This window comes from Varroa jacobsoni, unplaced genomic scaffold, assembly GCF_002532875.2.
Source record: "Varroa jacobsoni isolate VJ856 unplaced genomic scaffold, vjacob_1.0 scaffold_1199, whole genome shotgun sequence".
Taxonomy (NCBI): Eukaryota; Metazoa; Arthropoda; class Arachnida; order Mesostigmata; family Varroidae; genus Varroa; species Varroa jacobsoni.
In genome coordinates, this window is record NW_019214101.1 from 144,302 (window position 1) to 167,845 (window position 23,544).

Here is a 23,544-nt window from a genome sequence, read left to right on the forward strand (position 1 = left end):
GCTTGCGCTCTCTGACCGAGAATAGTATTCATCCTGAAACTTTATTTCATTTCTGGTTACGCTGGTCGCAAAAATGTCGATAACCGAACTTTCTACATGTCCTAGGAAAGTCAATGTCGTAGTGAAATTAACTACCCAATAATTATAGTGTATCTTAGGGGGCCGTAAACCGTGTTGAATTCGGCTGGTCAAGGCGGGCGTTGAACTCGCTGACAGTCACCATAAGAGAGGCAGAATGTGCAGCAACCTGAGGTGTCGTGTAGTGAAGCCGCTCCTACGGCCGTCAATGCCGCCAAGACTTGTCTTACGAAGTCCTCGAGCATTGCTGCCGGTAATCAGACAAGAGACAATCGAACTTAGTGCTTATTCGTATGACGGCCGGGCGAAGTTCTTGGCGATTACTGTTGCTTTGACAATCGTGCTAGATAAGGGCGAAGTGGGTTTATCTGGGAGCTTGCCGGAAAGCAGATCTGCTAAAAATGAAAGTTGCGGGTGCCCATCAAGGCAGTGACCTACTCGAAAACGACTCGACGGGACTGAATCTTACAAAATGCAGGACACTTTTCATTATTTCATAGACACCGCAACACTTGCCAGATCCGTGATTAGCTATTGAAGATCAGATCCGTCGTGTCCTTGAGCAGATGCAAACATAGAGCACTATTAAAAAGAATCTTTACAACGACGTCGTTAGTGATGATGTCATCTTCCGCTGCTCGATGTGGCTCCGAAACCACTGAGTTTCTCTTTTAACGCAGTTTACTGCTAGGGTTACTTATCGCCTCGGCCATTCGGATGACGTTCCGTAGCACGAAAGTCTAATCGGACGAAACGAACAAGAAAAGTATTGAGGTGTTAACGTTACCAATATTATAGTACGTAAAAATCAGAAGCTCGGGAAGCGTCCAAGTACGATCAGTAGATATGATATATGGTCTATAGGAAAGAGATAGTAAAGCGATCTAGGCATGTGGCTAAACCACATCTGCTCGAGCTTTAGTACGTTGCAAAAAAATAGTTAGTAAGTTTGATTTTTCTTTATTTAACATACGGCAACGTAAAGTACAGAGAGGTCTATACACTTACGTTGAGGTGTGAATATAGCTATACCTTTTATTAGGTAGAAGATCGTCCAGTACATACAAGTTCCAGTCAGTTGCGATCCTCGTCGTTTGAAATTCACAAGGATTCACTTGAGTCTGCCAGCTCGTTTCTAATAATCTTGTAATACCTTAAATTAAGTAATCACAGTAACAGGAAGGAAAGTGTAATTAGCATGGATACATAAGGAAAACGTAAGAGAAATAGGCTCGTCTTTAACGTAATTTTTTGCCATGCTGCCGTTACGACAAACGGCTGCGAACAACTAACGAATTCATGAAATGATAAATAATTACCTACTAAAAATGCTTACGTCTCGGCGTGGTCGACTGAAAAAATCAATAGATTTGTCAGGACGCTGCCTAATAATCGAAGGGATGTCCCGTCGGTAGAAATCTGTAATCTTTACTGTGTCCGTCTTTACTATGATGGTGACACTATGACCTATAGAACTCGCGACAATACCCCAAATCGTAGGTCGTTTTTTCGCGTAACAGCATCGCTCGAAATTCTCGCACTATCTTCTTTGATAAGTTTTTGTATAAATGTACCTATATAAAATCCAGTATGCTAAATAGCAAGGAGAGATATTGTGATTCTCGACAACGTTCTTTATTTGCGAGTGTTTCGCTAATAAACAAACACTTGAGATACTATCTCCTCATACTGAAGTTCATCAATCTATTTCTCTGAAAAGGATTCTTCATATGTAACAGTCTGAAATATTCGGTCTCCACACAGATTTGGATCAATATTGTTATTTAGTAAATCACAGTTATTCACACCCTTGTCAACTATGCGTACCTCGCTGACGTTATTGCTGAAATACGTTTTGACGTAGATCATTGAAAAGGTGCATTGGGTTTATGTCCAGATGTTATTATGTTGTTCGTTTGTGAAAATAGTGCTCGGTTTTGATTTTGGTCAAATGTAGTTATAACTTAATCTCGTCTATGGAGTGAAAATACGTAGACTAAGTTTGTGGCACACGCGAAGGAGCAATAGTCTTGCAGTGCTTAGATCATGCATACTAACTGAATATGCGTATTCTAACTTTAAACGAAGCGATTACCTTATAGCACGGCTGAATTTCTACGCGTACAAGCACACAGAATCTAAGTAGGCGTATTTGGCACGTAGCCAGTGCGTAATTTGCATCATTCCTACTGTGGTGTTATCGTCGTACGTTTATAAACTAAGTCGTTATTAAGAATTATTCGGTAATCTCGCGCACGCATCCACAGGTCCTCATGCATATTCTACGCGAGGTTATGTTGTCTGTTGCGTAAAAACAGCTACGCGTCTTGTTGGCCGGCTTGGCCACACAATGGGTCATCTATTGCCCCCAATATTCTTCTATCATGACCCCTCCTCCCATGCTTCTCGCACGTTCTTTTCTGGAGATACTGAACGAAGACTGCCTCTCCCGTTGAGGCGTATCGCTCGTGCTGTGTTTATCAAACCTGTGTAACCTTGCAGTCACGAAAAGCATCATTGCATTATTATACTATTTATCCATTGCTACAATATTACGAAAGGCAAATTATGATGAAGATTTCGACAGATATTAAATGTGGCCGGCGTGCGTTTCGAAGATACAACAGAATACGATCGTATGGTTAAAGCAAGGATCGAGATCGGCGTTGCTGTGGGTAGCGGCTGTCAGTGGGATTTCCCTACACAAACATGATTAGACAATAAGAGCATTTAAAACAGGTCCAAAAACGTACAATTACGCAGGCTGTTGTGCGTCCGTGGTGATACCGTACGATGCCACTCACAAATCACTTGAACGAAAAAAACAATAATCATTCCATTGACTCTAATGAGAATATAATACATAATGTTATCATTCAAATCCAATAACTTGATAAACAACGCACTTTCAATGAATGTAGCGTATCAGAAGCAGTCATCGTAGTCGGCTTCAGAACACTTGCTCGATGTAGCGTACAGCTGGACGCGTACGAATAGGGTTTAACGTGTAATGCCGTGAGAATTTAAACCATACGCATACGATTTATGTAGATACCCTTGGGCAGTTTCCCGATGTGACGGGCATTTTCGGCCAGACCGACATAGACCCTTGGGGCTTTCGGGCAATTTTCTGTTGACGACAAAGTGGGGACATTATCAGCGACTGAACAGCGTCAAACGTTGGTCAGCGATTTCGTGCAAAGCAACCACTCGACGCCGGTGCACGGGATCTGAAAATCAAATACTATAGCCCTCTTTGTGGCTTATTCACAGGTTTCCGTTTTACGCTTCGCCGGTCGACGGGTCTGATGCAGTCTGACCAGCTAATCCTGAAGACTAACTGCTACCATTCAATTGCCGCTAACGTTGCTGGTTAGGACAAAATGTCCCAGTAACATATTGTCCCAATGATAATTGTTATATTACAACCACAATTATATTTACAAGCAGATAATTGAATAGGATCCGACGGACGACAAATGTGGAACAAAAATGTGTACTTACATACACATAAAGGAAAATACTGCACTGAGTTAAACGTTTCCTTTTTCGGTCACCGTAGATTCTTAAAATACGAAGACTTTTTTATGTTATCACACTTATGATAATGGTATATTTTGCAACTGGCGATCTGTGGAACTTTAGCGAACAACGATAAAAACAGAGGATTCAACTTCAACGTGCGACGCCATGGCCAAGGGCGATTGGAAACTCCACGAAAACAGCGAATAGACCTTTCTGGCTCCGCCTACTCAGGGGCCATCGAGCGCTAGCTACTAAGGCAGCGCACAAAAAAATTAAGTGCTTCCATAAACAACGTGGGCGACGCATATCGATATGGTGGTAACTTTGTCGTTTTCTAATGTGTAACTCATGAGTATTAATATACCATGAGTAACATTTCGCACGAGGTAAAATATCGGGATGTTTTTTGGTAAACAGTTTTTTTTTTTTTTTTTTTGTATAAAAATAATGAGCTTATAAGATGTCTGGAAAAACTCTACGTTAACAATATTCTGCTTCATATTAATCCACGTATCTTGTACGCATACAATACACTCGGTTATTTTTAAATGCCTCGAAGTAGTAGCTAAAAGTTTGGCGTTCTATAGTTCACAAGACGACAACCTATCTAATATTGAGCCCTTCGGACTTTGCTAGCGTTATGACGGACGTTCTACAACAGAAGGTCAACCATTTTTGCTATGATCCGTCCCATAGTGGAGTGCGTATGGTCTAGCCTTGGGATGTGCGCGATCTCTTAAAGCACGCACGGCTCCCCAGCTCAATAACTAAATAACAACATATAATAAGATTAATTAATATCAGGATTCATTGCTCAACGGTTGCAAGTAAAGCATTAAACCTACCAATAAACACAAAGCAGCTTTGCTTCTGCGATCAGCTTTAGGTAGATAAGACAGGTCGGTTCATTTACTCACTTCCACTTAGAAAAGCCACTCCTGAAGATCTCGTGCTAAGTTTATTATACGAAATATTTTTTTTTTTTTATTAATTACCGATCGTCCCCTATTGAGCTATGTTCCGCGTAAATAGCAAAACCCACTGGGTTCATGGATGCTAATCGGTCTGAACAACAGGGTCAATAACCTAAATGATCAACCGGCTACTATACTAAAGTTAGTAAAGTTACTAATATATACGAAAACATTTCTGCATGCGTTTAACCATAGGGCAAGTAGAATGCATGAGAAATAGTGAAGCCCATAACAGCTTTGGCGGCCAGCATAAGTTTCCTGACACTGAGGCTGCCAACTACGTATCGTGTTGTCATTGGCGAAACGTGACTCCCGCTCAGGCCGGTTACTTTCAAAAAATGCAGCGATCTTTACAAATTGATTGAACGTCGCCAAAAGCAATTTTCGTTTGTAATTAACCGCAAAAACAAAAGAAACATAAAGGAGCATTATCCAAAAGAATTAGACTTAAACGACTATAATATCAATCTAGATTTTTCTTCTATTATATTTGGACACCAATTCTCGGCCTTGGCTAAAAGGATATAAAAATATTCGATTTTATTGGTAGATGCTAGCGCCAATGGTGAGGTAATCAGTAGCTATCAGCAAACCGCATACGCGTCGTCATAAATCCATTACTGCTGTTCATATATTAGTTACGCATATATGGAAAAAATATAGAAAACCAAATGCATATCAGCAGAGTATCAAATAGACGTTGCAATACCCCTGACGAAGCCGTTTTCGTCGGTAAATCACAACATTTCGCTTACGAATAGGTATTAACGTCGAATTTATTTACTTAGACTGATGATGTATTATGAAGTATCCCAGATTTTTACTTCTTAGCTGGAACAACAGCCCAGAACGAGTTGAACCTACTTGTACTTCCCATAACCGACCCCGTAAACAGGCGCTGCCGCCTTCGTCACGGGAGCGCCTAGAGCGGGTCCGTAACCATATCCAAGGCCATATGCTGGAGCGGCAATAGCAGCTCCATAAACGGGCACAGCGTCTTTAGCAACAGGAGGGGTAGCTAGATGGGCCTCGTAGACAGGAGCAGGGATCTTTTCAGCCAAAGGAGTCCCGTAAACGGGGGCGACGACCTTTGCGGCCAGGGAAGCAGCGACCGCAGTTCTATCGCCGGGATCATATCGGAGGGTGGCAAGAGGCGCTCCGTAGGCAGGGGTGGCGTACTGTCGTATGACGGGAGCAGCAATTCTGTGAATAACCGGTTCTACGGGAACTGTTTTGGATACCATCGTGTACGGTGAAGAAACGACTGGCGCGTGAACTTTTGCCGTCGGGGCGGCGATACCTGCTGTGTAACCGTAGGCAGGTGCATAAGCGGGGGCTAAAGCAACGCCGTATGCGGGTACGGTATAATCGTATTCTGCAAGTCCTTCGGCATGGGCGCCAACGAGGGCGGACACAACTACCAGGGTAAGCTTCTGTAAAATATTAAAAAAGATATTTCATTAAAGTCATTTTTGGAAGATTTTACTATACCATTTGCTTTTCGCTAGATGATGAGCGACGTGCAGTCGAGTTTTGTAAACAAGATTACGCACGGTGAACATGATGCAATCGAGCTGTCGAGCGTGTGATGCTTGGCTCAAACGCATGTCGACTTTTATATACTGACAAACTTTTGCATGTTGACCCTTCCCTCGTTTGGAGCACGCCCGTTTCATATGGAACATACTTAACTCTGTCCCTGTCCAGTACTCAGAGTCGAGGCTTCCAAAGTTCACCAATTTATGCTCGTATCCATCTAGTGACAATGCGCTTTTTCGGGAATGTCACGCTCACTCCGTTTGTCGTACGTGGATTCTCTTCGGTTTTACTCGTGGGTGCCAACAATGGTACGGATTCTGGCACGGAGCCTAGAACCGCTTCAGCCACAGGCCAAGACGGCGTATTCTATAAAAAGATACTTAAATTAGCAGATACGGAAAAAACTGACGTGATGAAGCCATCGCCTCTTTCGACAGATGCACACGCATCAACTACCGGGCAATTCACAATGGATAGTAAGACAGCCGGACGGGATTGGCGAATCACAGTCGTAAACCTTTGGTTTTTTGGCGGACAACGCAATAAACATGATCAATGTGTTGTCCGCAAGAGAAACAAATTAAATGTTAGGTTACTGATGGCACTGCAGTGGCGGACGGACATCTTCTTTCGAAGGCTTCGCCGAAGGCAGACAGATGGAATAAGATGCAGAGGTAAGCTGGTGCAATAGTTGCGCCTGGCAAGAAGTTCTTGGGCAAAGTCATTTACCCGGACGATTTGGACGGTTCTGAGTGCCCACCTAATTTGTATACTAAGCAAATATAATCGGCCGTGGCATATTCGGCTGCTTAGACCATCTTGGTCTGCAAACGCATTAATAATATCCCTATAAAGCTGCAATTATCAGGATTTTTTCAGTTCAGTCATAGTTCACAGTGTAGATATTGTGATGAGTAATCATAGTGTTTAATTCTATTTAATCGTTTAGTCTTAAAAGTATGCATCAGACTCTTTACGTAGGTAAAGCTAAAGTAAAAAGACCTAGTAATAGAAAGGTAAAGAAGCAGAAAAAAATATATTGCCAACCATTATGTTTATGATTATTGCTATTAAAACGAAGTATATGAAAATATAATGGTTCGTGATCAAATATATGAAGGCAAGCAGTTAAGGTAGATATTGAGAAAGGTGGTAGACATTGCTCGTGTTCGTTCGTTCGTTCACCAGTGTATATTGTCAATGTTCAATGGCAAAATTTGTCAAATATGATTATTTACAACAATACGAGCTAACGAAAAGTGACAACAAGTCGCTTCGTAGATCCAAAGAGGTGTTACCATTCGCCTATTACAGATACAGAAAAACACTCCAGCCGCAATCAACTACCATTTCAAATTTATTGCTAGAATCTCCCCTTCGCTAGTGGACGCAACTTTTTCTTGGTTACGAATCGACCAAGCTTTTAACTACTAGGCAGCGCAAGTGGTAAAAGTAACAAAAAAAAAAACTTGGATCAATGTGACGGATTAAATGACGAGCGTCTCTATGATCAATACTAGAGTACTGCAGCGCCACCTCCAATAAACATTGGCAGTCTACAATGTTCTGGCCACATCTTATGCCAAAAAAGTCCACGATATGCTAACACAGTATTAACAGCAGAGATATTAGTAGACTAGCCACGTAAAACGACGTTCGAATGCCGCAATATCACAGAATTTTCCCTGTGTAGTTCCCGCCTAACACCGTGCTTGAATTGATGTAACATTTTGTTTTCACAAGTACTACATATATAGTTATTACTCCACTTAGGCTAAGTATTTCTAGTTTATTTTGCAATTTTTTTTGTTTTCACAATGAAACCCGACTGGGTCTGGCTAACGTCTCGTCCGGGTTAAGCAATATTGCTGAAGTGAAATTTATTTAAAACATTTTCTATGGCGTATACGTTGCAAGTAAAAATCTAGCCGTTTAGATTGCCTTAGTTTTAAAAGAGTTAAGCTATTTATAAGACAAATGTTGACTGTTTTATTAGGTAGTAAATACCAGTTACATCTTGAATTGAAAACGTTTTTCGAAAGCTATACGCGTTTCTAATCTGAACGGGCGAGTCCGATTGACCGTCTCTCCGAAGCACCGAAGTGTACGAAGGCACGAGTGTACACGAAATACGATTTTCTCATTACGAGTTTTCTGAAGACTTAGAGGACTCCAGTGGCCTCTTGGCGGGATGGAATGGCGCTAAGGTTCGTAGCACTTTGCAACCCACTTGTGTAGCCCAAAACATGCGGCATAGTGACGTTAATCGCAATTAAAAATTCATAATTATTCTTATCTAGTATCTATATATCTAATAAGTATATATATATATCTAGTAATATAGAAGTTTCCTATTCATTTCCATCACGTCATTAGAAAGTGAGAAAATAGAAGTTATTAAAACTTTATCAATAATTAATGAAATTACTTGCCACGATTCGAAAGTGTAATATATTTAATTTAAAAATTTGAATTCGTAATAATTATCCTTGAAGGCGGGGGTCCAGGCAAAGACAAGTACTCGGCCGTCTTTAGATAATGCTCTATGTTTTCCTTTCAACTTCAATTAATAATGCTCGTTGAATTTATGAGAGCTCGCATTAAAGACCTTTTACTCATTATACTCGAGCGGGTCGTATGCCGTGCTTAAACTCAGTCTCCTGCATACTCATCGATGTAGTTATACCTGATTGACAAACAACGCTTCCTTGATGACTTTGTACTGCTTTACATAACAAACTCAACTAGAAATTCGGCAGACTTCGGTCGGTGCATGAGGTTTGGCTTCAAGTCTTCTCTAATCCATTGGTTGCTACCCGTACTTCTTCTACACTATCATATGTATTGAATGCATTACATTGGCTTCTTATTTTAATTTATTGATATAATAGCAGCTTATTTGTGTCTTCCCTATTTGTTTACCTGTCAACATTCTCATAAATTCTCATATACCCAGTCGACACACGCACATGCATTGTACAGTCGCACAAGATCATGCATTGCCATAGAAGGTAAGATTTACCATATAATTTTATACGTAGCCTTAGTAGTAGCCTTAAGGTTTTCCAGTTTAATCTCCTTAGTTGAAACGTATCCTTTTTGTCAGAGCATTGAATAATTTACTGCAAATCAATTATTATAGGGAGGGTTTTTAAACAGGTAATATTAACCTTTTGGGGATCATTTGCAGTTAAAAGTGATGTTATTTACACGGCTCTATTGTCAGGCTTCTTATCTTCGAGTCTTCAACCTATTGGACATAAGTACTCACTTCATTTATAACCCAACGATTAAACTAGCAGTCGTGCTGCTCACATCTACAAGGGCATAATTAACAGGACTGGAAACCGGGTTTCTCATTTTGGAACCCATTTATAGTCCAGTTAATTTTGAGCTCGATTCGAACTTCACCACTCTTCAAATATTATTTGCAGTCATGAAGATAACTTATCAAAAGTCTGTAGAACTTCTATAATTATCTAAAAATCCCGTAATTCGTTCGAATCTTTCGTAGAGCCAATTGACTTGCGGAACAGCGTGATCCGTCGATATTTAAATAAACCGCATTTTTGTCCTTCGCCCCATCAGTATCACTTGTGACATCTAGAACGTTGTTTTATGCAGAAATCGCCCATAGGCTGAAATATTGTTTGCTGGAACATAGTTGACTTTCAAAATGGCATTTAGTAACTGACTGGGAAGCATTGTCTCCATGAGTTTGCTTATGTGTGAAGTCTTGACAACGGCGCGGTACCATCTAAGCTAAACTCTATTGTGGTAGGATTTCAATAATGGTGTATTTTTTGTCAATCCTCTATTTATTCGGAAATTCATCATGCTTAAGTAAATAATTTATTTGGTTCTGCCTTGTCTCAAGTGGCACTTGCTTGATTGACAGTCCTTCCTATTCGGCTTCACTAACAGGACCAGACAAGTGAGGCTTTCATTAACTGTAGGCTTACGGAAATGTAAACTTCTCTTAGTCTCTGCGAACTTCCTACTATTGACTGCCTCTACCTTTACCTGCTTCGCTCATGCTGCCTAATAGCTCACCGGGAGGCCGCCTTGCGCATCTTACGATAATATCATGCAAGACGATGCAACATAGAGTTCCCAGATTCTCTTCCTTTGTCTTTTTTTGCCCATTTTCATGTATTTGGGAGAGATTTTTCATGTTTGTAAACATATATCTATGAGGAATCCGATCGGATGCGAATTTTTTCCTGCATTCATCAGACTGGCTATGTGAAAACCGAGGCCAGGCGCTCCAAGCGGTAAACCGACCTTGACTTTTGCTTGTTGTTGTATCTATACACCCAAACTTCGGAAGGTTGTGCCGCTTGCGAAGAGCTGCCAGTTAACAGCTCGCTTTGTACTCCATCCTGTTCTAATATCTAATTTGAGCATGTCGGATTTAAGCATATATTTCATCCAATTACATAATCGAAAAATATAATAGCATCTTCAATAGTTAGTAAAAACTCTATCACGTGATGATACGATGCCTAAGTAACGGTGTCCGTATCACCCGAACTTACTAGTGGCTCGAAGAACTTCAGTTTTTCGTATCCATTTGAAAACAACAATCAGAGCGTCAGCACGCGCCACGGTAGCCTACTAACTGTTGCAATTGCAGTTTATCTTCGATTCGTCTTGTCCCGTTCTTATAGTTATGTCTCACATTTTTCTCCATAACGCTGTTTCTATAAATAGCAATTTTGCCCTAGATAGCTAAAGAATAGTGCATAGAGTAATAAACCCATAACGATATATTTACACACACAAACATGCTTATACTCACCGCATACACGCACATACAGACACACAAAACGACAGACATTTTAACACATCAGACATAAATTCATCTACTTATAGCCGCATACATTACGAGCACTGTTGGCAACGCAAAAAGCAGGACATCCAACAGCCTCTCTTTATATGGTGCGTTTTCGCAGCTAGAGTTGTTTTTGCTCTTGTCCTTATTCACTCCAGCACGATTCTTACCGCCTCTGACGTGTGACCGATACAGGGTCAACTGCAGAGGCCTGAAGCCGCTCACAACAGGAGGGTACATAAGATCTGAGAACCGTGGTAGCCGCCGTAGTTGGTGCAGCTCGACAGTACTCCGAATAATCCGGGGACAATTTGGTTCTGCTCGGGGGCCCGCAGGGAAATCAAGGTGGAAAACAACAGCGTTTAAGCAGCAAGAAATGCTGACCTTTTAAGGAAATGACCTGACGGCTAAAGGCGAGGCGGCAAAAACGATATATAGCCATTGTTACGAATGTATAGAAGAGAATAGTCACACTTGTACTTTTGCGTGTTCTGAGCGACTATTGTTTATAACCGGGCTCTGCTATTTGATATCTTCTGGGTAATGTCCAAAGCTTGTATACCGTTGTCGTGTTTTCTCCCATTAATTGGATTGGCTCGTACGTATATATATGTGTACACATATATGTACATATATATATATATATAACGTATGTGAATATATAAGTTAGTAAGAAATATCTCAGCTTTTCCTGTCCCGTTAAAGTTTTCGCTTCTTTGCGCCTTTCTTCTACGTGCAATCTACGCAAAGAACGTTTGCTCCTACTAAGGGGGCCGTTTCTCGAGCTCTTAGTCAGTCTTTGGCCAGGGAACAGTCAAACGGAGAAAGACAGAAAAGCAACAACGCAGGTCTCCCCTGGGGTGGAACAGTAAGACCTACCAGATCACTAGGACTCTGCTTCAATAGACCAACAGCGAAGTAGATCGCAGCTGCCGCCATCTAAGAACAGATATTCAACGTTCAGTCGGCCTTCTCGCTCAGCGACTATTCATTGTGGCTGGCCTTAAAATGCTACATTCCCATTGCGTCAGTCCGAGACCATTGTTGGCATGATGCAGGCTGACGGCCTGCTATAAAACGAGAGGCTATCATCGTCCTGGTTACAATTACCCAAGCAAAACTATACAGCCAATGCAATCGAAAATGGTCGAATAAGACTGAGAAACAATAACGAACAAAAAAAGATCATTATCGCGGTTTTCTCAACAAATATACTTCTACTGCCATAGTACTACTGCACGTAAGTTTCAAGAACGGCAAATGGATACATACGTTCATTCATACGGTAAGTAACGCAGAAGGAACTGGAGTAGTAAAACATAAAACATTGTCTGCCTGTTCTACTATTAAGTTACGATTAGCCAACGTATGAAAAAATGACGTTTGTCCTAATACATCAACACGTACTCGTGTGACCGACGTTGTCTCACTTGCTTAATTTGTGTGGTATTTGATATGGCCCATTTATGGGTTATAAAACACGGAGTAAAGGTATGAATGTCCGAGTTGTTCGAATTATCACTGGCACTGCAATTATACGACCATTATCATAGTCATCAACGGTGAGTTGGTACTGTGTAACTCGTTTGTAAGGATTGAACTATTACACAATTGCCTAACGTTACGGATTCAGACAATCTTTGAAAAACACACGTCAAGGCTGATTGTACCAATTGCGATTTCCCCTGTATCCCCCATATAAATTCTATATACATATAAACGACTTGTATCTATATGGTAACTAGAACCTGTATTCTGGCTATCGTTTTAGAGTGTGTTTGCTAAAACTATTTTCTACACATCAGAAGAAAAGTGCCTATGATCGACCCAGGCAGCGTCCCGTTAGTAAAACTATCGAAAGGTATCACTCCAAGCTGCCTTATTTATCAAACTATTTTTCTACTAATTCGATTTTTACCGAGAAATTTTTTACCGTTTCGCCCCAGGGAGGTTTTAGATATGATCCGAGCATTGAAATCTTCAAAGTCAGTATACAGTGTAATCAATTATGATGTTATCTAGCCGTCCGTAATATAGCAACTGCTGTATAATAGTCATAATTCACCAAAAATACCTTTCCAAAATGTGTGATTCTTTTTTTTCTCCAAAAAATCATTCCTCAAGAAGTTCTTTCATTCAATCATAAACCAGAAGAAACTGACCCTGTTTTCAGCTTTGAGGCGTTTAAAGTAGCTGTTAGGTCTGATTCAAAGCAACGATTATTTTTAGGTTTGGTTCCTGAATCTCATCACGCTGTTCACTCGGTCGTTAACAGTTAATTCCACTGCAAACCCTTGCTAATCATCGTGCCTTTGTGACAGCTTACGGATACAATGATACGGATGGTTATCATTCAACATGCCTCAACTTTCACGTTCTCTGTCTGTCTCTATTCTTCTCTCCAATTTAATTTGCCCCCCATTACGACTTTAAGGTTGCTCTAGGGCGAGCACGGCAGTTGGCCAAATATTCGAGTTCTATGCTTCTGCGCCAAATGCCAGCAATCCAGTTTACTGAGCTATCCATATCGTGCCTATTCCATAAATTCCGCCTGTCAGTCTGTATATGCCTGTTGCACTTAGCTTTGTGTGTGTGTGTGTGTGCCTGTGCCTCTCTCCTTTTGGCTTGTTTACGTAGCGCCCTCCAGGGTATAGGGAGTCGGAAGCGATAGGAAATTGCAATACAAGCAGACATACTTTGACCGAAGCAAGAGCCAAGACGATGTCCGCGGCACGAGTCATTTTGCACCCGCAGAACTGCACGACTGTTACAAGCGAAGCACCTAAAATGGAGGTGGAGCGCCGTCGTTCCCGGCAATAGAAACTGTCTACTCGAGAGTTAATGCTCTTCAGATGGTGACTAGTCACATGCTTCAGCGGTAACAGGCACAGTCGTTGCCGGCGGGGGTGATGGCTGGCCGGCGATCACTATCTAGGAACAGCGCCTGCTGCTGTTGCTTCAAATACTATCCTGTTACTCTGCCTAACGAGTCGGCTGCTGGAACTCAAACGTGGTCTACGCTTCTTTCGGGTCGACTCTAAACCCGATCGCACATTGTGGAAAGGATGCAAAACTGCTAACGGCTTACAGGAGCCGCTGTTGACGCTCCGTGCGCGATTATCCATTTGTAAACCGGTCAGTCGGCTGCGATCTAGTTCCGTATAGAAGTTTTGTTCAGATATTTCTGCTACCATCAGCAAAGTCATCGCAGTGGCCGGCATCGCCATGGTTTTGCTCTTGTCATATAGCATTTTGCTAGTTTGAGCAAAAGCGATATGAGTCTGACTGTAAAACGGGCCTGAATGAGTGGCTTCGTAGGCGGCAGCTCATAGCAGCGGAACCACACTAGAATGCCATAATAATATCATTACATAATGTGGTTGTACGGCCATTGGTGATAGAAGAAGACGTAAGTGATCCTGCCCTATTATGGCTGATGCTCACTAAGTGGTGGCAAATTGGCCCAAGTCGACGCTTTGAGAGGTCTAAGGGAGATGGTAGCGTGACAGACAGCCGGGAGGTGAAAACGTGCTCGTAAGACGTGTCTATTGACACGTGAAGATGTTGTTCTTAGTGGCTGATTTTGGAAACATATGAAAGTCAACGAGGCTAATTGGAACGGGTCGATTGGTGAGGCCGACATGAAAACCGAGCCTGAATCCTACGCAAGACGGCAGCGAAGCTGAGGTACGCATTGTGGGTACGGTTGGAGTAACTAAATATTAGGAGACGGTGAGTTGACCATTTATCTGTCAATTTAACTCTGTTGGAACTTTTATCGCTGTAATGTCTAATAATGTTGAACTGATGAGGACATGGCTTTCGAACACTGGTGTAGGCTCTAAAGCTAAAGTGTTTTAAGTTTTACACCCAGAAGTGCATTGGGATGCTGACATCCATTAACATTACAAAACGAACATGTCTACGCTACTAATTCGAACCTAAGACTTACGTGTCCTTAGATTGAATAGGCGGATGCCTTGCCATCACACCAACGCAGAAAAAGGTCCTATAGACGCAAACAAACCTTGAGGCTCAAAGTAGGTTCTTATCGAATATTTGGCGAAGACTTTAAGGTTTCGCAACGGTTTCTTTAGATATTTGCCTATTTTAGGTTCGCTAAACATGTTGTATGTAACTGGATCAAAACTACCGGACAATTATGATCTGGCCTAGCGTGTGTTGATTTTTCTAAAGATATTTCAAAGGACGCACTGTATGTTATTTAAAGGTCGTATAAAGGTCGGTGTTAAGTATTAAGTAAAAGTATTTTTTATATGATACATAATTTCATATAACTAGAGATTAGTCCTAAAACGTTCATAAGTTGCTCATCTTATTAGACGTTTGATGAAACAGACTAATCTAATAAGTGTTTTCTAAACAAAAAACTTGTTTTAACGAACATTTTAAGCTTGCCACCTAAATTTTAATTTTTTTCCTGCTGGTGTGATGCTTCATACAAGACCAGTCATCGAATGCAATGTTCATTACTGGCGTACGTTAGAACAATCAATCAAAACACAAACAATAATAATACTAAAGCATCAAAATTAATTGTCGCTAAATCTAAGTCGTAGTACCTTTGATTCAGTTTTATCAGGAGGTGTGGGGCGCCACTGTTCTTAATGGATACGTTTTTATAAGCGTTGTCAATTTTAAACGGTAAACAAAAAAATCAACTTCCCTTATTGATTTAATTACATCAGTTAGTTATGGTCGTATTTGGTTAACGTAAAAACGAAACCGCTAGCAAATTCGTAGTTTAGCCTACTAAAGAGGATGGATTTTTTCAAATTTATATTTTAAACAAAGATCACGTACAACCATAGAAGTACTAAAATCTCGTGTAAAAATTACTCCGACGGCCTTCACTTGTTCTTTGGCTAGGTGCCTAGCATTTCTGTTAAGCGTCAAAACGTGTTTCGTTGTTTTCTTTATGGGAGGTACGTGCATGCATTAGTTTCTACCTTGCCCCCCAAAAGTATTGGTTTTCATTTTCAGTTATATTGTATCTGTGGTATCCAGGTCAAGTTAGGTGGGTTTGTAGTCGTTCGGCCATTTGTTTGGTACTTTTCTTCTACTAGATTTCACAATTGTGAACCGATCCATGCAATTACTGGTATACATCCGGTCGAAATCTATGTACGCATATTAACGCTTATAAGAGAAATTTAATAAAATGTTTATATTTGACAAGCGAGTATTTTTTACAGTGATGATATCCTGCCATGCGTAACTTATTATATATGCCTATATCAATCCAGTGACACATATAATAAATTGCATACAGGGAAGCCCTAGCCTGATCCTCCCGTTCACCGTAACATTTAACGTTAGCATGCCACAGTAAGAATTTTCTCCATCGTCTTTATTAACGATAACAGTCGTTCTCTCACGTCTATCTAGCTGTCGTTGCGAGGAACACGTTCTTATTGAATCTGTTGACGAAGTTTTTGTACAAGCTCGTTCGCGCCTCGAGCTGAGTGATGGCGTCAACCTAGCCTATCTTCGACGCTCTGGCGCAGCTGAACGCTCTTTCTGTCGGTACCTTCATATGCAAGAAATACACAAACACGCTGCTGCCTTTAGGTATCAGGCTCATACATGCAAAGTCGACTATGATGAGTGTGACAGCCACAGGTAAACTATCCCCGAACTCTATCGAAAGTTATGGGCCTGTGGAAAATTTGACCTTGTACCTGATTCGAGAGTTTGATATCTTTCGAATTAGCCGATTTTGGATAGTTCAAAGACAATGTATACTTTTATTCAAACATACATGGTACTGCACGTTCACTCCTTAAGGCACTTAGGTTTTGTCGTACGATATTACGCAAGAATTATGCTCACATAACGACACAGGGTCGTTAACCAATTTCTTAGTTACTATTATTAAATATGGAGCGATAGCAACCAAGTTTCATGCGTGCACGTTCTTTAGACCTCGTCGTCGTTCCTGTGAAGCCGTCCCGACAAATTTTGCAATACCCACTAGACACGATTCAGTACGGGGCTACAATTGGGCTAGAAAACAATTGCTTGGGTCGCATAGCAGGGCCGTCCCCATGAGCACAGCGAAAGACATTTACTTCCGATGCGTGATTCAGCGAATACGATCAGCATAGCTCAAGATGATAAAGCAGTAGACTGTATGGAGGTTGTAGCCGCGAATTCGGCGCGTGTCTCTAAGCTAAGAGAGGGCTAAGAAACACAAGACGTCTCAAAACGTAAACGACGTCGGCTAGCTGCCTGGTGGGCAGCAGTATATGTTGTGCGAACGCACGTCAGAATAAGAGAATATCACTTTGGGTCTGCGTTGGTTCAAGCGTTGAAAAATTATTGCCCCAAGTTTCGTTAGCTTCAGAACCAAATCAAGTATAAGGCTACGTTTTGGTAAAGCAGGGTAAGCTCTTTAGCATGCCGTTGTTGAGGAAGAAATGCCTGAAAGGGCGTTGTGACGTCAGGCCGTGCAGGTCCTAGCACCTCGTTTATGGTGAAATGAACTGGTTACAAGAAAGGCAGATATTTAGAGTAATTAAGCACCTCAGCTGAAACGTGATCAGATAGTTAGGTTTCGTATAGTAATTGACGTCCACTATAATCTATGCTAGCTTTGTGGTAAACCATATACGCAACGACGAGAAAAATTGACGTGTAGAAGCTGCATTATATCTCAAAATGAATAGATATGTTTGAATAAACCACGACAAAAGCGAATATTTAAAAGAACGGATGGAAATAAACGTACCGCGTATTCCTGGACGTGTTGTATCATCGTGCGACAAGGCTGTAATTGACAGTCTAACATGTTAAAGCTTACTATTCGGTTCAGCCTTAGTAATGGGGCCAACATTAACTCGAACTTAAAGTTCGAAACGGCGAATTGCTACTGTAAAGTTATCGATCAAAAAACGAAAAAAAAACTAAATTCGAGGATTTTTCGCGCCATTCAGTTATTCTACATAGATGTTGATCCTTAAGGTTCCTTAACGATTTGGATATATAAAACATCTTAAAGAAACGAAAGGCTTGCCCAGTCTTTTTTTTTTCAATGGTCCTGTTGTCATGCTCAGTCGATCCGCATCGATGTCTGTATCTCAAGGGGAGAATTATGTACTAGAGATGCGGAGGCAGATTGTATACATAAATGAGCAAATGAGCTTGAGGTTTAGCTTTGCAAAGTCATTTTGCTTCACTAGATCATTATTATTCAAAGACAAAGGAAAAAACAATATTGCCAAGGCCTCTTTTGCCGCTCGAAGTTACAAGATTATGAGTAAACGCTTTTTTAGCTGGAAACCGTACGTTGATTATAGTCATGAATAATAGAAAAAATCGGAAGACGACATTGTACAGCAGACACTTCTGCCAGAATATACACAACGTATGGGCAAGGTTAGGGATGGTGCAAGATGACCTATCTTCAACGATTTTCAGCGTGGCGACGTAAGCTAGAAGTTGTGTTTGTGGGCGGAACCATGACTAACCATTATTATTATATATAACCATTATAATGCTGCTAATTAACACGAATCGGTAATGTACGCGCCGAAACGATTCGCAGCATCGCGTGCTGCCACGATACGAGATGACCTATGCAACATCATATTGTTATCATATCATATCATAGTGGTCAAATCGTTGTTGATACGTAATGGCTTCCGCAAACGGCTCAGCGCCCCCTGCACGGTTGGCAACTACCACCATAGGTAGGAGTGCAGGCATTACTAGCGGCTTCGTCGGTGGCCATCTGTCTACGCCGAGCAAAAGGAAGCGGGCTTCCGGAAGATGGAAAACGTGTGAGAACAGGTGCGATTTGACGGAGTTAATTCTAACACGAAAAGTATTGCTTGAAGAAAATTTGGTGCTTAGAAACACAGTCCTGGCAGGTATCGTAAGCTGTTTGTGGTTATTTAATACACTCTAATTTATTATTTTTGCTTTCGTCTTCGTCTGGTAAAGCGAAGGAATAGACATCAAAATGCACTGAGAAATCGGATCTTGCTAAATCATGAGAACGTTTGGGTGACCCCGGCCAGCAGTTGGTAGGGTAATAATTTTTGTACAGAACTTTTCAAATTAGCTATGGTCATTTAATATTGTTTCAGTGATTTTCACATAATCTAACCCGACCATTTTCAATGTTCACTCACCAATGCATGATGGTAAAATGTGGTTATTTTTTAGAGCGCAATCAACGGTATGGTCACCAAGAACATGGAGATTGCAGGCGATACGTTAACGTTAATACGATTAATTGTATTGTCATATTGGTTTTCTTAGAGTCGTTCTGTTTCACCCAAAAGAGGTTCGTCATTGTGTACCTAGTAGGTGCACTGAGTGGTAGGCCGAAAAGGACCACAACGTTACTCTGTTTGAATTACGTTGTGATGCCCAACTAATGATGTACGGCTGACATCTTTCGTTAAGTTAATTAAAGTATCATTTATCTGTCCATAAATATAGAACTATTCACACAATTTGTTACCAATTAGCCTCACCTGGACAGAGTTATAAGCATCTGAAGAGACTACATCTGTAAACTACTACTTCCATGTATGAATATTTTTCCAGTCTTCCTCTCAGAATGTAGCGGCTCACGTATAAGGGCCTATTCGCGCTTAGGAACACTATGAAGCCACGATACGCGATGACAAAAAATTACTAATAATAACAAATTCCGACAAGAAGTTCTTCTCTCATTTTCTTAGTGATATATGTTATTTTTACGCCAAACAAGGAAAATTGGATGACAATATGACCGGCAGTTAATTCGGCTTACGGTTTCCTCTTAATTTATAGATCTGTAGTTGTAGGTGTACAGTCTACAAATATCAGCTAACATGTGTCATAGAAACGGAGTATCTCATTTGATTGGAGCTGTCTCAGATCGGCCTGGACCGCTGTTCTTTTACAGCTGAATAGATCTTTGATAAACAGAGGACCGTGTGTCTTATGAGCGGATCCTCCAAACGGCGTAACAGTAACGCGCGCTGATGTATGCATGTTGATCTATACCCCATATATAAACGCGTGCATCACGCCACACTCAAGCGATTATCTGCTTAGATATATAATTTTACTTACGAAATATGTATGAAAAGCAGGCCAGGGGAAATAAATCTTTGCTGTACGCGGACCCCCATAGCTGGGGTGGCAGCCTGACTAACAGATAACAGTCGTTAAACGATTGAGATATACAAAAAGTACCGCAGTTATATGTAGTATATACAAAATAAACAGCAACAACCGGTTGAGAAAGGCCGATGAGAGACCATTCTCCGTTCCTAGGATAGTGGCACTTACAGCTGGGGCAATCTCTTTATGACAATAGCCGTGTCATCAATGGACAATATCGTCAATACACAGGAGGACAAGCGGCACGGGACGAACCAATAAAGGAATCACGATCATCAGCACCAACAATCGTAAGAACAATAGTGTCGCGCTTCAGTTTGTTGTCGTTGGAAGGAAGGCAAAAAAGAAAGGGGTAATAAGGAGAAAGGGAGGGCCAGTTTCTTACTAGGTGCCATTTTCATTGCTAACAACAACAACAACAACAACAACACCAATAAAAATATCACGACCACTTTCATCATTGAGGCAACGCCACCAAAGCCGTTGGGAGCGGCAAGCATTGTACTATATGACGTGTGCACTATATGCATGTACAATACGTAGTCAGTCGTCCACTAACCCTGACCTTGATCTACGCGGGCAGGCAACGATCAGCTGCCAGCAGTAGGTCCACAGACAGAGAAGTCAGCAGCGTGACAATACGGGCCCGACATGACAACAAAATGATAACGCAGGAGCAGCAGTAACAACAGTCGCAATGGTGGCACCAGAAGCAAAAGAAAATTGTACTACATGGCAACAGGCCGACGATGAAACCGGTTACCGACGATTAAGCTGTGGAGGTACTTGTGGCCGATTACGGTCGACCAGGCCGGCAGCCACATAAAACGCTATAGGAGACATGTTGTTACGCAGACTGGCGTGTCGTGTGGCCCAGCTATGAGGCGGCTATCTGCCAGTCTCGGACGAGCTGGTTGCTCGTATTGCTTCTAGCCGTTTCTGTGCCTGACACAACTGCTGCTACCTCTGTTATGACTACTCGTTCGGGTGCCACGTACTAAAATTTACACCTCACCTTAGCTGCTCTATAGAAGTATTACCGTTGGCAGTACTACACGTGATTGCAACGTCGTAGACGGCGTTGTTAGCGGACCAAAGCCCGACAGAGACATTTGCCAGTGGTGTTTCGGGGCAACTGTCATTACAGACTACTACAGCAGGAGGAAAAACTTTTGTAGACAGACCAGCAGACAACGTGGCGATGGTCATTGCGATGCTGTTTGTAACGATAGCGGGAGATACCTATTTCAGAAAATGAATGTATTTTCATAGAAATTCGGACACGGCGCCAATGGCGATAGGGGTAACAGCCGCGATCGGATACGAATAAAACACACTCTGACTGTACTAGTATTGCAGGTGGAGAAAAATGGCTGTATAGGACATGCGCAGTTCTATTCTGTATTATTATCTATACACATATATATCGTTATCGTTCTTAAAGCGTGCGAAGAATCTTGTTGTATTTCCTTCGAAACACATTGGCGCTTACAAATGCCCATTGAACAAACGCTCAATGGGTTACAACATTTTGGACCAAGCTAATGGCATAATTACGTATGATATGCAATCGGGTAATATTTTGCAGTCACGATAGTACCTACAGATAAATCTAGGAGAGCCGTTAAATCTACTTATGCTTACATTCTAAACATTTCTGAGACGGTCGATTCCTGGTCCGTCCCCCGCCAGATTCGTCACAGCGACTTGTACTTATGACCAATGCTAAATTTAATATAGCATATAAATGACGATGATTAAAGAAGGACGCTATTCTTAAATTAGCGATAAGGGCTGGTAGAAGCAGCAGGAGCCCCCAACCATTATCATGTCATTAGTATGCCAATAACAAGTTGTTCTTGTGAGGTGGCTTGCTTTCGACACTGTTGATTTACGTACTAAAGGAAACAAACAGCCGGAAAGCTGAAGACAAACGGCCGGCGTACGTCATGTCAGATCTTTCTGTGAAAGTGACAAAGGTGAAAGATACAAACTTACGTCTTCTCTGTTCGCGTCAAAGACTGTTCCAATCAGTAAATGATCATTCGCATGCGTTGAAGTAATCCATATATGGGGCGGAGGGGCCGGTCCCGACCGTAACTGGGTTGCGCTGGGTCACAAGCAAATAAAGTATAATATACAGGACGTCTTTACTTACTGATACGGATATTGTTTGTATGTGATTTTATAGCGTAAAAATGCTCGATTCGAAGTTAAATTATTGCATTTGCGGTAGATGAGTGTGTACACTGCAGTTTCACAGCCGTATCGAGACTTCACTGGAACCAATATCCGCATTATAATATTATAGAAAATGATAAGCTATCAGTTATCAGCAACATTGATATCAATCTGATCAATGGCATTGTCTCTCTTTCTCTCTCTCTCTCTCTCTCTCTCTCTCCACTAATAACTTGAGAACTGATCCGAAAATGACACGTAGAATAGAATCAAATCATTACGCTTCGAAAAAAGCGTCGATATCTTAAGTTTGAAATGTGTCTAGAGAATGTAAAGTGGTTCAGTGGGGCACGCGAAGACTTTGACTTGCAGATAAAAAAAAAAAGCATCATTCATGCAGAACTTGAGTTGACTGATTAAGAGATACAATGCGTGTTCCACTACTGCTACGAATGCTATAAACGTATTCGACGAAAGTGGTGATTCGCTGTAAGATTTTTTAATTACGTCCCTGTGTTCGGCGGCTTTGAATCGGTCGACCACTGCATTTATAAATTTGCTATTCATTTTTATTAAAATCTTTTGCTCTTACATAGAAGCAATTAGTTTATTTGATAGTGGCACGCAATGTAGCGTCAAGAAGACCACAAAAGTTTCTTCCCATCAATAGGTCGTTTTAAAAACATCATTGCGATTTCCTGTAGGTTGACAAGTTCGCTTCGATTTAAAATGGCACGGCTTCTTCCGTCAGCGCGCCGACGTACAAATCCACAGGCCCGTCTTGTTGCGGTCATAAACAATTATAAAAATCCCTACATTATGCCTTCTGTGACAATTATCGAACATTACGAATCAATTAATTAATATTCGCTTATCACCCGCACAATGGCAGGATAGCCGAGTAAGTGCCATGTTTTTAAGTAACAGTAATCAACTAACACTATCTATTTCCTATATATGGGAAGTTGTACTAGGGAAGGTTACGGGAACTCCACGAAAACTTCATCTTATGACGTCAGCACTTATTCATCTATCAAAACGATTTAAAGCTTATCCGTGCCGCATATCAATTATTCAACACCTTGCCTAAATCAAAGGTTCATCTAGGTTACGGTTCTGCAAAACAGCCTGTAACCTGTAAAATTTTAAGGATTTAGACAGATTGTTTTCAGGCAAGAAAAAAAACAATTTTGTCAATTTAACTATTGGTAATAAATGCATGCATGCATACATACATACATACATAGTTGTGACAGGTTAATTTTTCCCAGA

General features: G+C 41.2%; 2 protein-coding genes and 1 long non-coding RNA gene across 4 annotated transcripts in view; 1 reads left to right on the forward strand and 2 right to left on the reverse strand.

Moving 5' to 3' along the window:
- Positions 1-20,501, reverse strand: LOC111267547 (uncharacterized). Its single transcript, XR_002684699.2, has 3 exons — positions 20,260-20,501; positions 1,111-1,231; positions 1-818 (listed from the first exon to the last, which is right to left on the reverse strand). It is a non-coding gene; the product is annotated as an uncharacterized LOC111267547 (long non-coding RNA).
- LOC111267544 (uncharacterized) lies at positions 5,329-6,287 on the reverse strand. The gene is made up of 2 exons (XM_022845823.2): positions 6,131-6,287; positions 5,329-6,010 (listed from the first exon to the last, which is right to left on the reverse strand). The coding sequence occupies exons 1-2, from the start codon at positions 6,260-6,262 to the stop codon at positions 5,438-5,440; spliced, it is 705 nt and encodes a 234-aa protein (XP_022701558.2). The 5' UTR covers positions 6,263-6,287; the 3' UTR covers positions 5,329-5,437.
- LOC111267543 (putative G protein-coupled receptor B0563.6) overlaps positions 13,652-23,544 on the forward strand; it is a 19,681-nt gene continuing 9,788 nt past the window's right edge. The window contains exon 1 of one of the 2 annotated variants that reach the window (XM_022845818.1): positions 13,652-14,682. The gene's annotated coding sequence lies outside the window, so the exon portion shown is untranslated. The remainder of the gene's footprint in view (positions 14,683-23,544) is intronic. The other variant, XM_022845819.1, reaches the window with a different exon arrangement.

What these genes read in the sequence shown, in the direction of transcription:
- LOC111267544 (XM_022845823.2), bottom strand. Translation starts at nt 6,262, where the DNA reads ATGTTCCATATGAAACGGGCGTGCTCCAAACGAGGGAAGGGTCAACAT. An exon ending in TCGATTGCATCATGTTCACC is followed by an intron (nt 6,011 to 6,130) that starts GTGCGTAATCTT and finishes AATATTTTACAG; the next exon opens with AAGCTTACCCTGGTAGTTGT.